General features: G+C 48.3%; 1 protein-coding gene across 1 annotated transcript in view; it reads left to right on the forward strand.

The window, feature by feature from the left end:
• Positions 1-1,356: 1,356 nt before the first annotated feature.
• Positions 1,357-14,641, forward strand: part of LOC125944411 (uncharacterized) — a 55,863-nt gene continuing 42,578 nt past the window's right edge. The window contains exons 1-3 of the mRNA XM_049664867.1: positions 1,357-1,365; positions 2,280-2,447; positions 3,759-3,890. Of these exons, the coding sequence (XP_049520824.1) occupies positions 1,357-1,365; positions 2,280-2,447; positions 3,759-3,890 (309 nt within the window). The remainder of the gene's footprint in view (positions 1,366-2,279; positions 2,448-3,758; positions 3,891-14,641) is intronic.

Genomic DNA, 14,641 nt, shown 5'->3' on the forward strand with positions numbered 1-14,641 from the left:
TCTTCGGCACCCCCTGGCTATCTCGGGCGAGGGAAAGAAATTCGGCAAGGACACTGAAGATTGCTTACGTGTGGGAATCATTATACCGTTTGTAGACCTCGGAACACCATGAACGCGCTCATTTTATACACCCATGACGTGCCGCCACCTTCTCCCCATGGTCTGCGCCGTCACGTGCCCAATGACGCACGCTCTAGGCCACACCTTTAAGGCCAATTCACACTTGCGACTAGACGAGGTCGCGCGACCACGTTGGTCGCAAAGCGACCAGTCGCAAGTAGTCGCGAATGGTCGCTTTTCTCGAAATGCGACCATTTCGGGCCAGTCGCTCACTGCTCGATTTTTCAGTCGCGCGACTGCAGTCGCAGAACAGCTGAACCAATCAGATGCGAAGGAACAGGACGTCCGTATACGCTGACGCTTATTTTACGCGGCGATGACATTTCAAGCAGACGTGAATGGCATATCGTGATACATTTCGGTTTATCGACTCGTCGTTCGAATTTGTGAGTGTGAACATCGTTCGTCTTGAGTAGTTTTCTGGCCGCCAGTCGCAATTGGTCGCGCGACCTCGCCTAGTCGCAAGTGTGAATGGGCCCTTAGTCAGCCACATGGCTGCGACACGACGTGTGCAATGACACATGCACTAGGCACAACTATAGTAAGCCACAACCGTGGAGCCGTCGTGGCGTCGGGAAAGCGTGGAGGGTGGGGAGGGCGAGTGTAACGCCCTCCCCACCCTACCCTTGAGTTTCGGCCTAACCAGTTCCTTACCTACTAGTAATGTAACATGTTGAGGAACATTCCGATGGTTACGTTTTAGAAATGCTACGGTAATGAAACCGTATGTGACTGACGTTCGCTACATGTGTGCACCAGTTTAAGTAATGCGTTATAGTTAGGCCAAGATACTCGAATGCGTCTGCGGTGTGAATGGGGAGGTCAGTAATTTGAACAGAATTCATAAACACTAACAACAGGAGGGGACCTAATACCCAACCTTGGGGACCGCCAGATGTTACGAGAAGAAAGTCCGAACTTGTGCCCTTCATATTGATCTATGCAAGTAAAACTATATTTATGTATAATGGCCTTCACTACCACTCTAGCCGAACGATTGCCGCGCCACAATTTGTTCTAGCAGCTTTTGGAAAACTATGGAGCTCGGATTATACTTGCGCGCGGGGTGGCTTATCTATTCTGCCGGATTTCGGGCACGGCGTGTTCTTCAGGCGGTTCAAAGTGGACGGCTTCCTCCCGTGGACTCACTTCACGGAGGACGAGTTCACCGCCGGATACCCGCAGTGCGTCATAACGGGAGCGTCGCCACTTAAGGAAGTCAACAACAACAACACCATGGACATGGTGAGGTGCTGCCCGCATTCTCTAAAAAAAGAAAGCAAACAAACAAAAAGAAAAAAGAAAAAGTAGCGTACTCGGCGTTGCGCCAGTTCCGCAACTGGCCACTACTTGAGTCATTCGAGAAGTCATTGTGCGGGAACTTCTTCCCACTCGCGCTCTGCCTTTCAACAGTGTATTTTATCTGCAGATTTAGTTTGGGCAAGTAATTGTCTGAATTCTTTAAATCTCCGTCGATTCGGTATTGTACCCGACAGATAGCGTCTTAATCTGTCGGGTACAGTTCCGTTCAAAGATACGGGATCGGAAGTTCGTGGGAATTACTAAAACAGAACACCCAACGGCCTTTACAGAAGGCCATCTGTAAGAAAGGCACAGCTGGAAAAAATAGTTCATCAGTTCCGGTTATTTTACCCACTCAAAAACAAAACTATAAGTTCTACCCTGACCTTATAGTCTTAACAAACAGGGAAAGGCGTCCATGCTATGGCACAATGCGCTTTGCACACTAATCATGACGTCATGGATTTTAGAGCCGTCGGCTCAGACATCGTTGTGTTAAAGGAGAACAACTAAGGATGACGATTGCTAAGTAAAAACACGAAAGGCTCTACATAGCAAGTTTTGAGGACTTTCTGCTGTCGCAAAATCACCATACACGGCGAAAATATACTTTCGAAACGACGACCACAATCACGTAGCATCGTTGAGGCTTAACGCGTAATTAAAGAAACTAAACCTATGCCCTACGTTTCCTTCGTAAATTACGAGTATTTTTTTCTCGACACATAAGTGAAAGGTCCTCAAAGAATACTCCACCAGTCTCTAAATAGTTATGTGTTGCTATTTAGCTTCCAGTTTAAAGGTCACCGCTTTCCTTCATCGCTCGCGCATTGCTGTTCACGCCATTTGGCTCGCAGTTCCAAGTGCTGGAGTGGGTGAACAGCAGCACGACGTGGAACATTTACCCTTCGCTGGCCATTTCGGTGTCGATGTGCACGCGCATCTACAAGACCAGCACGGGGATGGACGCGAAGTACGGCGACACGTGTGTGGACAACGGCACTCCGCCCGGCCCATCTGCCGCGGTCAGTATATAGGAACACTGCAATCACGGTGCGGTAGGAGTAGGAACCCGCGCACGCGTGCAACGTCTTCTCGGCCGGTATTCATTAAAAAGGTTCTTACGTCAGCTTAGTTCTTAAGCAAAATTTAATTTTTCCATTTCACCCGTAGGCGAAGCATTCAAAGCGACAAGCAAGGTTTAGCGCTGCGTTCGAGCTCCTCGCACGGTGTTCTAACAAATACGCGGAGGCGGCATGGCGTCACGCTACACGCGCGACAACTGCTGATGCGCGGCAGGAACAGCCCCCTGGCAGACACCAGGCGTCTCACAACGCTGCCGCGGTGAAGTACACCGGCTGTGGAGTTACCGGCGTCGCAGCTCGATGGCGCGTAGGTGCACGAGCTGATACCGATGGAAAACCGTCCGTGTTTGTCAGTACCCAATTGTAGGATGAGAGTTAGCTTTCCACTCATTGTCAATTCCGCTGAGGTCGGTGTATATGACGGTGTAAGATATATACTCTTTAGGTGGGAATACTTCTCGGCTTGCTTGCGAGACCGAGCCGATGGACGCGCGCCGTTGCTGCTTTATCTGGTCGGTTGGGTCTCGCGAGTGTCCTCGCCTATAAAGAGTATATATATTTCTTACACCGTGGTGTACATGCACCACAATGTAAGAACACAGCCACTCAGGACGCTATAGTCTGTGCTATAATGTGGTATATATTGTGCTATGGGGTATACGCTTTGTGTGCTGTATTGATATGCCTTGTGTTGGTTGTGAAAACAAGGACAGCAACATATTGGTAAAATAAGCGACAAAGTACTTGCCCGCTTTTTGGAGAAGGTGGAAGCATAGATTTGAATGCCAAAAAAAAAAAAAAAAAACATAAGGCATGCTTGCCGTAAAAAGACGGAGCAAGCTGTAAAAAACTGTTGTCTCAAATGAGTCAGCTTTGCGCGCCGTATCGACTGCTGTTTTGCAAAAGTGCGACATCTGGTTTTGTTGCCGAGTTAGTGAGGAGTGTGCTTTTCTTTTTCTTTTGTTTGTTTTTTGGTTAACATTTATTTTCTTCACGAATGAGAGCCGATGATATCCGACGAATGCTTTGTATAGAAAGAAACTTTCTTTCGTTAAGTGCGATGCTTTTTTTAAACTGGCTCAGCGGTTGCTTATAGGCGAGATTTTATGCATTTAACGTATTTATAGCAGGTAGATTAGAAACGTAAGCCTTCTATTGAAGCGTTCAAGCTTTTGTTGCTGGTGAGTTAGTCGTCATTGTCGGTTTCACGCATTGTGTATTCATTCTTTTCTCCTTTCTTCTGTGTTCCAGTATTGCAACGATCCCAAGAAGTACTACCACATTTTCGATACTCACTACCCAGACCTGGTAGGATACAGCTACAATACAAACTTCGGAGAATTCATGGCGACCTTCGAACTGCCGTCAGCTGTTACGGAAAAGGTGATGACGTAGTAGTCGGACTTTTACAGTGAAGCTGTTAAGGTCTAGTTCCCCCAGGATCGTCTCCGCGTGTAGAAAAAACTATCATCATCAGCGCTGCCTCAAGTGTCGTCGTCTGCTTCCACAGCTGGCTGCATTGCCGCTAATCATTCCAGCGTAGAATTTCACTTCTCTTCTGTCGTCGTAAGGGGGAGGCCGCGTTTACGGGGGGTATGAGCCGTTGCTAAAGCGGGTATGAGCCGTTGCTAAAGGGGGTATGAGACATTCATGAGCAAGTGACGACGTGTCCTAATGCGTTTGAGCAACGCCGCAGCGAACGCGCTCGGGAAAGGGGGCTCGTCATCGACGTGCCGATTCTAGCGTGACGGTTTCCGAAGTGCAGGTGAAACGTCAGAGAATACCCGCGGACCCCGAGTTGAGGGAGCGTGATGCTGAGGCCAAATGTCAGTGCAGAGCCGCCGACCACTAGTTCCGGAAGCGCGAAATTGTGGGCAAACGTCAGCGTCGTCATGGCCTCCAGTAACCCGACAACGGTGGTGCACGCGTCGGCTACGCTAGCTCCAACTTCCCCGGCGTGATGACCAGGTTTCAGCGCGAGTTTCTCAACCGAAACGTTCGTGATAGACATGTTCGGTTGGGTGATGCCCAACGACGATACGCCCATTCTCATCGTGGGGGCCATATTCACAACAGCAGACCCACCATATTCACAGCTTCGCAAGCTTCCATCTTCACAGTAGTGGAAGGCCTCTGAACTTTTTTAGAGCCTGTCGCCGCGATCAACGCCACAAACATCATCAAACTATTATTCCTTATATTATGGAGTATAAATTGGTTACCTTGAATCGATACAGGTAGCATAAACTGATTTTGAAAGTGTTTTAAGGAATATCTTATTGTTCGAGAAGTCCGTAATAAATAAAGAAGGGACATATTAAAACACGCACATTTGTTTAATTGCAGTATACTAGGCAGAAACCAATTGCATATGCTGGCTGAACCAGCAGATGGTGCACGTGACCAATTCAGTCTAAGATCGAATTCTTGACTGCGAGAGTAATTGTACGTACTCTAGAGGTGCGTTTAGCTCAGTGGCATGAACGCGCCTCATGTGTCCGTACGAAAGAAAAAAACGTTCTGACGTAAAGCGCGCACGAATACAGGATCAGCCCGGAAAGTGATCGGACTATTGGAAGGAAATAAATATATTTGAACTTCTAATTACAAACACTTCAAAATCTTTAAAATCTTCTGCTTCAGCGTCAGGACACCGCTTCCATCCTTTCTGCCAAGAATTGTATGCCTCCTGATAGGCGGGAACAGGAACATCATTTAGAGCAGGCGCCGTGGCCATGTCATTCGGCGTGCTGTGATGGAGGGTCCAGGCAGTGGCGATTTTATTGAGGACCCGCAGTAGCTCTTTCAACAATTGACCGACTCACTTCCGTGTAAAATGTAGCGTCGACAGTTGTACCAGTTTGTAAGATTCCGTTGCTCTATGGTACGCTCCATTTCGGACTCCGATCGAGGTAAAAGCGGATACTTCATTTAGCAATTGATGTCTTCTCCGCAACACGTCACCGACACCTGCCATAACACAGAGTCATCATCTATATGAAAGGGAACACCTGATTATGTTTATTTCGAAAGCCTTAGGTGTCTATGTTAGCGGTGCCCTTGGCGTGCCCTTGACGGTGACCTTGGCGAAACTGCTCCGTAACGAAAAATGGCAGACGCCGCAAAATATGCTCGGATAGACGTCACATTTCTCAGAGAGGTTCCTGTAAACAAAGTAAATTAGTGGCGTTTAAAATAAAATTTTTTACATTTCGGTCTGGGTGGGAATCGAACCCGGACCTCCGGGGCGCGACACAAGAGCACGCTTCCCTGAAGCCATGGCTGCTCCACGGTTCTGGCTTACTAAAGGTGCGCCTAGTGCGTGCGTGTTTGCACACATCACGTCGCAGCCATCTCGCTGACTAAAGGTTTGGCCTAGTGCATGCACTAGTATGCCGCACTTTAGGTACTACGTTAAGTGTTCATATATGTCGCTTTCACGAGGTCGCCTTAGTGTCACGAGTACTTCCCATTGCGGCTCGTTATGTCTTGCAATAAGTCTAGCCCCGATTGCATATTTTAATACATTACCAATATGTCTTAGTGTGATATCCCATCCCGATATGAGACTTAATCCCGATTGTATAACTTCATACATTGCCATATGTACAGCAGGCTTTAGCTTTTATATGTTAGAAGAGTGTAACACCTGCCGAACTTCTTCAAACGCCCGCAGATCTAGAGGCCAATCACAGATGCCCTCCACAAAAGTGTTCAAGAATAAAACTTACATATTAATGAACTTTTTGAACCCATGCATCACGAATTATTATACTTTTGAAAAAAGAAATCGCTGTTACCTTTCATATTGATGACGACTGCTCCTTAAATTCCCCTCTACAAATTCTGCCTGCCGGAACTGTTTGGAACTGTTTGGAAAAAAGAACAGTCTTTTTACTTCCCGGACACACCCAGTGTGTCGGCGCTTTGGTACCCCCAAAACACGCAGAATTATTAAGAGAATAACGTGGTCAACGGCTTCCTTGATTTAGCCATTGGGTTTATGCCACTAAATAGTGTGTGTTCATTGGCCACTCCTCCAGATTGAGAATGCGTCACTGTGGCACAAGTGGTAAAAAATCCTTCAAATAACTAGATGTATGTCGTGTTTCTTCGTGCATGCACCTGTAATCCCAATTCTACCTTCGACAAGCCTCACGCATCGCCTCCTTTCTCTAGACGTTCACCCGTAAGCGTTTCATGTGATACATATGCCAGATTTGGTGGTTTCATTTCGGCACAACTTGTTAAACGGTGTAGTGCTTAAAGAAAAAAAAACAGCATTGAATTTCAGTAAAGTTGTAATGTTTGCGGTGCATAAACATAATCATTGTGTCAGACATTGAAATTTCATTTTCTTTAAACTCGTCGGGTGCATGTTTTCAGGGGAAAGTACATGTATGGCTACATTGGAATACTTCCAGCTATGCGAGGCCAAGTACCGGTACGAGAGCTTGGATATAAGCTTGGCGCTCTTCAACATCGAGTGTGAAGACTGGCAGGGAGTCTGCGTCAGCAAAGACTCGAACGTGGTCACAGGCCACGACAGGATCATCTTCATCTACCAGTACAGTTCCGGCACGACGCTCGCAAAGCTGAAAGCGCGCTCAATCCCCGATTGCCCGTGAAGAAGGAACGTTTGCCCGTGCAGCCGCAAAGTTCTATATATACCATCGAAAAGGGGGTGGGGGGGAATTGCTGTCGTGTATTGCGTACGACGCCGGACGATAGACTGGTCACTGCACTTAAACGCCGGTAGAAAATTCCGGCACGTTGTTTGTGGCACTCCACATATTTGAGAAGAAGGGGGGAAGGCAATGCCTGCTTTTCTGCTATTAATTTATTTTTGAGCTATCTGGTACACTTACGATGGAGTGCGGCAGCTCTTGTGTGGATGCGAGCAGGGCAAAAAACGAAGTTATTACGGGGCAAGCACAGTTGCTCCTATACATCGCGTAGTCACTATCACTACATTTATCTATAGCGCTTACGTGTTTTGAGCTTTGTGCCTTTTGTGGGGACCAAGGTCGGGGATATGAAAAATATCTTCTTACGTGGACTTCGAAGCGCCTACCACTCGTTCTCGTGATGGACATGGCGAAGATTCACTTCTACGATGGACCGATATCGCGCAGAACTTTAGAAGCGCTTGCATTGATTGTATATCGTGGCATTTACTATTTTATTCGCTTCACGCAGATACCGTTACACAATTCAACATTATTTCTGGTGACCAATGCAAACTGTCACGATGTTGAGTTGCAACCTTCCCTATTTGCGCGGTCTCTTATTATTTTTCTTTCTTCGAATCGCGTATCATACATTGCGTCACCCTTTTGACATTGACAACTGGATTTTGCAATACGCAATACGTTCGTTCTGAATAAAGTTAGCGCAAGAGTGCATGTTTACACTCTGCCGCAGGACTTCATGGTTTTCATTCTGGTTGATTGTTTATTCTAGAGATTGCCTTGAAAGTTGTGTTTCTGCGGTGTTTAACCAGATGTCTATTTCTCAGCTTCGATGTAAATGTGCTCGCGGTAACAAGCGCATTCCTGAACCTACTAAGGCGACAACTTCGAAAATCTTTAAAAAAAGGAAACTAACAGTCTCCCGAAAAATTTCGCAAATCTTTGCAACCAGGTAATAAACCTATGCACAGCCAATGAATATGTTGGACCGTTATAGGTGATTATTTTTTCTTGCACTGGCCCTGTTCCAGGCATCTTAACTCTGAGCTTGCTGGACAATATATCGAAGTGTTTATTTATGCGGGTGTAACCTATGGATACGAAAATGAAACGGTGAGGAAAAGTTGAAAGCCTTGTACAAGTTCGCCCACCAAATATAGCAGATGTTTGGTTGATAAGGATCCTTTTACCGCTTTTATTTTGAATGCTCGTAAAGTAAAACTTTTGTTCCTCAACCTGTAGACACTGAAGAGCCTATTCTTCGAATATGCACACTTTGTTGGAGGAATGCCTCGGCCCTTAAGCTTCCCAAAACAATGTCCTATCAACTCAAAAAGCCTGTCGGCCGCTGAAAGGAGTGAGGCACTTTTCCACGCTGGCTCGAAAAAGTATGGTGGCCGCTTCTGGTGCAGCGCACAAAGAATGGGGTGGCCCATGAGGCTCGAGCCTACCTAATGAAGTCCGGACCTTTAATTGCGTTGGAACTAAAGAAAGTACATTTTCTCCGCCGTCTGACCTCGGCTTGGGTAGAATGGTGGCTGGTGTTAATGGGGGTTACTGGATGTGTTCGTAGGTTAAATAGTGCCAATATATATATATATATATATATATATATATATATATATATATACAGGTGTTTATCTGGAAGACCTCGGAGCAGCAAAACGTCAACGGTCAGGCCAATGACAGCTGCCAAGCACGAGAGCCATTGCCGAGCAAGAGCGCCACTAGCGTTTTGATCCAGTAGCGCTGAAGCCACTAACGTCTCTCTTCTTCGCTACAATCACCCCCGGGAGTGTTAAGGGAGCCGTTCGGCGACCTAACAGCTCGTCACGATGAGTGGGTCGTATACTAAGTATAGGCTTTAGACGGTCGACATGGACAATGTCGTGTCCCCGGCGGCGCATGTCTGAAGATGGCTCAGCTGGCTCTATTACATCGTTCATGGGAGGTGCGCGTTCGAGGACACGATAAGGGAACATCATACTTCGGAACCAGTTTTGATGAGAGGCCAGGGGCGGTGAACGGTGCCGAGAGAATTACGTGCGCTCCCGGATCGAAGGTGACCGTGAAAGTGGCTTCACCGCGAGTGCTCCTTTGGCGCTCTTGATGTGTGGGTGTTTATTATGCACATCTTCATCTGTAAATTATCATCATCATCCTCACACATTTACCGTATCCTCCACTTAGCCTGTATATGTGATCATCACCAACATCGCGTGTGGGTGAGTGAAATAACCTTTATTGGAGGTCCGGCGAGGATGCGAACTCGTCGCGCACCCGGCTAGTCCCACGTCGGGACGCGCTGGTTCGCTGACGAGCTCCCGGACCGAATAAAGGTCGTCGCAACCGAGACGTCACAAGATATATATAATATATATATATAACTTGAAAAAGGTCGGTCCACCAACCGAAACTGTTGGGTAAATAAACCTAAGATAACTGCGCAATTGTGCTTCTCATTTTTCTAATTACGCTTGGCCCATTGAAAAATCCAGTTTGTAGTATATACAGGGTGTTTCAACGGACACTTTCAAAAATTCTTAAAGGTTGCATGTGGCAGCGAGCACAATTATAGTTCATGAGCTGGACTACTCGAAGAGGCGGACATTACTTGCACAGGAAATTGAAATGCATAATCGAATAATTAGCAAAAAATTACTAATTAGGTTTCAACTAATTACTTGATGGCCCATATTGCAATTTACAAATTGTAGCCGTGGAGGTCGCAAGGCCCATTCACAGGAAACGAATTCTCGGGATGACACCAGTTTAGAGATAATAATTCCCAAACTTTGCGGAGAAACGCATAGGCATTTAAGCACAAAATTAACTGGAACGCCAATGCATTTCTCCGCAAAGTTCGGGAATTATTATCTCTAAACTGGTGTCATCCCGAGAATTTGTTCCCTGTGAATGGGCCTTGCCAACTCCACGGCTACAATTCGTAAATCGCAATATGGGCCATCAGCTGATTAGTTAAAAAGTTGTCGCAGTTTCACCTGAAAGCCGAAGCATCAATTGCGATAGCAAATTTGTAGAGAGCTATACGGAGTAATGATATTAACTTTATCAGCTGTATAAACTTAGACATGCTGCAGCACCGGCAACACGCAGAACTGTTGTCGACGCCGTCGCCGTTTTGCCCGCGTTCGCTCAAAATGCGTGCGGCGTTGGTGACTGTTGCCGGAGCCTCTGATATAAATAGGCACTTGGTGCCGCAGCTAAACGTCGCCTCCCTTCCCTCCCCCTGCCCCCCCTCCACCACGGCCTCTCGCGCGTCGGAAGAAGGCGCGTTTGCTCTACATATATGGTGATTGTAAAGGAGGAAAGAGACGCCTACTTCTGCAGCCCTTAAGGGAGCACGGCGCAGAACGCGCGTTTGTTCTCCACCGTGCGTTCCCTCCCCGTGAAAGCGCGCGCCCTTTCACTCGCACATAGAGCGTTCGGCGCGCGGCGACGATTTCATCTCCACTGACGTCATAGGGAACCTCACGGCAACGGCGACGACGACGGCGACGCCGACGGCAGAAATCTGCTTTTGAGTGTCCATATAATTGCTATCGCAATAAAACTTAATTAGTGAATTATTGTTAATTATTCGATTATGCATTTCAATTTCTTGTGCAAGTAATGTACGCCTCTTCGAGTAGACCAGATCATTAACTAGAATTGGGCTCTCTGCCATAGCCAACCTTAAATAAATTTTCAAAGTGTTCGCTGAAACACCCTCTATATATATAGGCACAGTAGCAGATACATGCGAGACTTCCCCAAGACAGCGTCAAAAGAGTACATTCGGTCCCATCCACCAATGACGTGCCGTCATTTTGAATGCGAATGGTAGCGATTGGCATTCTCAGAATACTTTCCACACCTTCCGGTGTCTGACCATTTTCCCGCCAACTTGCGTCCCTGGGTAAGCCCATGGTCTAAAGGGTCGATCATCGGGCTGCTGTGATGTGAGGGAACCGCAGCAAAACGCACTGGTGTGTTTTCATCGAGCGGCCGTGGCAGTATACGTTTTTGTCTCCAGGCTCGTTTCGTAAACAGGATATTTAAGTGTCTGATGTTGGGATTGAACCTCCAACGCCGAGAACAGCAGCAGGCCGACGCCCGGAATCGTTAGGCCGCGATCGCAAGCTCGTGGAAACGCCAGCTACGGCTATTAGATGCGAAGCAGCTTATGGTCGGGGCTATGTCACTCCCTCCCTCCCTCCGCCGTGCGGCGTCCACAAACTTACTGCGCATGTACGCCAAGCTCTGGCTTCCGAAAGCCGGCTTCCGCTTCCGGTTCCACTTCCGGGTTCGGAAGCCAGCTTCCGGCTTCCGGAGAACGCTTCCGGCGTTTTGCCCGAATGATCCCCCGGTGCTTCGCCCACTCATCATCATTCACTTCGTGGATATGCGGTGTTGAGAAGAGGGCTCGAGCCGCTGCCACGAAACGGCAGCAGCGACAGGCCGATCCCGAACTTCGGGCTCGCGAAGCCGAAATGAAACGTCAACGCCGCCGAGAAGCTGCTACTGATGCAACGAGGGCTCGCCTAATGGGAACTTGAGTCGACCCCATGGCTGCTTCGCATACTACTCAGGGTTCCCCTACGGGAAGATGGTGTAATTTTTTTGAGACGACAGGCGCTTGCGTCACGTTACATAGCATAAGCTAGAGCACGTGTGCGCGCCCTGGTTGCTTTATTTCGACCACCACACTTACCTCAATAAAGTTATTTCACTCACTCACCACACTTACCATTCTCTTTCCCTTGCGTTATGACCGGGAGCGTGTCAGTTTCTTCGAAACCGCCTTGGTTTCTCGCAGCCTTGCCTCGCGGAAGCTAACGCTTTGAGAAGCTGTGTTAGATTGCACCACCTTCGGGATCGATCGAGGTCGCAACGAAAACGACTGTGACGTTTCTTCCTGAAATAGTAAAAATAGAAAAAAAAGGAACGAAAAAGAAAACTTGCAATGCCGTCGCCATCGTCATCGTCTGCTTGCTTTACACATGTACGTTGGTCTTTCCATGGTAACTCTTCGAATAACCCCAAATTCTGGTGGAAAGCCAGCTACCTAAAAGCAGTTCGCATAATATCGATTCATACAGCTGTAGGTTCCGCATACTTTTGTGTTTTGTTTTCCTCCGGATAAATCTACGGGGAAGTGGCCCGCTGGATGCCTTCTCTTATACCGGGAATGTCCCGGGGCCGCATTTCTTAGCGATCCATTTCGTTTGAACTTCTTTGTACTCGTAGTCCTTTGCACGGGCGTAGCTCGTATTCAGCCGCAGTGCCGCTATGCATAGGATCGTCCACACGGCGTAAAACTCAAGTAGAATGGAAATAGAAATGGAACACTACAAGACACGGGTCATCCTGTAACATTTCTGGCGCTGTCATCATCATCATCATCACCATCATCATCATCATGAACCTATATTTATGTTCACTGCGGCACGAAGGTCCGTGATCTCCAATTACCCCTGTATTGCGCTAGCTGATTCCAACTTGCGCCTACAAATTTCCTAACTTCATCACCAAACCTAGTTTTCTGCCGTCCTCGACTGCGTTTCCCTTCTCTTGGTATCCATTCTGTAACTCGCAAATCTGGTCACAATGTAGGGCGCCGGGTAGCCCGGGCTCGTTTCCCTATTAAAAGTGGCCGCGGCCACTCCGAATCTTGCATGTTTCGTTGACGCCGCCCAGTACGAGCGCTCTGATCACTATGCCATAGTTTCGGTTGACTCCAATGACAATCTCATTAAATCAGCATCCGTGCGGAAGGTTTCTGCAATAGTAGCCGAGCAGGTTGCTATAGCTATAGCACTGAAGGACCCCCACATCTTTACCGACTCCAGGTCTGCAGCCCGAGCGTTCGCCTCCGGCTCGATCTAAAACGAGGCGGTGGGGCCATCCTCGGCACCGAGGGGGCTGCTGGTTTTCATACCATCAAATGGTTCCCGGCCCATATGGGAATCAATGTGCACTCTGAGGTTGTTAACGCCAATGAGTTGACCCATGCCTGGGCGCAAGGTCTTAGACACCTCGGCGGTTCCGGTGACTCACGGGCGGCGACTTAGGACTGTACAGGGATTCGCTCCTCATCTTCCATGAAATCTTGGCACATTATCAACTTGCTCGGCGGGCCTTTCCGCTACCACATTCTGAACTCACTAGACCACAATCGTCGGCCTTTCGCATGCTCCAAACGGGGTCGTTCCCCTCCAGGGGCCAATTCAGTCACTTTGTACTCAATGTGGAACCCCACTGTCCAGACTGTGGGGAGGTGTACTGCTTTTTATCTCATATGCTCTGGCAATGCCCTGCGTTGTGCAGCTCATCGCTTAACCCTATAACGGACTAGGAGGCAGCCCTTAAGAGCGGCGACCTCTCAGAACAACTATGGGCTGTCCACAAGGCCTGCGACAGGGCGGAGGACCACGATCTTTCTACTCCGACGTGGGTGCGGCCCTCGATGGCTACGGGGACTCCCTGAAAAGGGGGGTACTCTAACGCGGTTCCTCAGGAACATCAATAAAGTTCTTTGTCTGCCTGTCTGGTCACCAGGGGGGTGGAGGTTCTGTCACTAATGAATATCATACCGCGTGAACTTTCCAAGCAGCCAAATAATGATTGCGGTGAACGACAAGGACAAAGAAGCGCATGTATTTTCTGCTTTTATAGATTCTCTTAGTGATATTTGTGTGTTAAATGCTAGTATTACTATTATAAATAGTTCTGTTTAAAAAAGACCTATTTGTTTTGATTGCTCAATTGCACATTGCTTGTACTTTCTTGAAACAGTATGTAAAATTTCACGTGCCTAATTCTTGGCCGTTCCCCATGGTGGGTGTGAGCCATATTATAGGGACATCATCATCATTTTGCTCTGGAAAGGCGGCATCTCCTTTGTGTATTAAGCATGGCGTCGAAGCGCTCCTGCGTCGAAGCATCTTCCCAAAAACCCAAGCTGAGCCGTGGACGGAGAGCGCTCCGTGGCCGCCTGAACCCCGGCATGTGTACACCGGTTCCTGCAGCACGTCAGCGTCGCAACATTAGGACGGCGCCTTCGACAGCCCCTACCGCAGTTGGGCTCGCGGCGGCATCGGGCCCACTGCAGGATCGTCCTCCTCCTCTGAATAACGACGGCCTGACATCTCACACTTCCTCCAGCACCTCTCTCGTCGCAGCGACGGCTTCTCATTCTCCCTCTTCATCTTTCGACGAAGAGGTTGAGACAATGCGATGTTCCGTTGATCAGGAAGATCATTTCGACTCGGTGACTGAGGGCAGCGCGAGCTGCTCTTTCGTCACCGCCCCGGCTGGACGGGGTCGAGTTGCGGCAGCGTTGCGTGGGCCCTTAAACTCCACTATGGTCGAGGGCGGGGTGCCCATCCACCAGATGCCTCCGCCCAGCGGGTCCACGAAAAGGCAAGCATCCACGGTGCC

Source organism: Dermacentor silvarum, chromosome 3, assembly GCF_013339745.2.
Source record: "Dermacentor silvarum isolate Dsil-2018 chromosome 3, BIME_Dsil_1.4, whole genome shotgun sequence".
In the NCBI taxonomy this organism is placed as follows: domain Eukaryota; kingdom Metazoa; phylum Arthropoda; class Arachnida; order Ixodida; family Ixodidae; genus Dermacentor; species Dermacentor silvarum.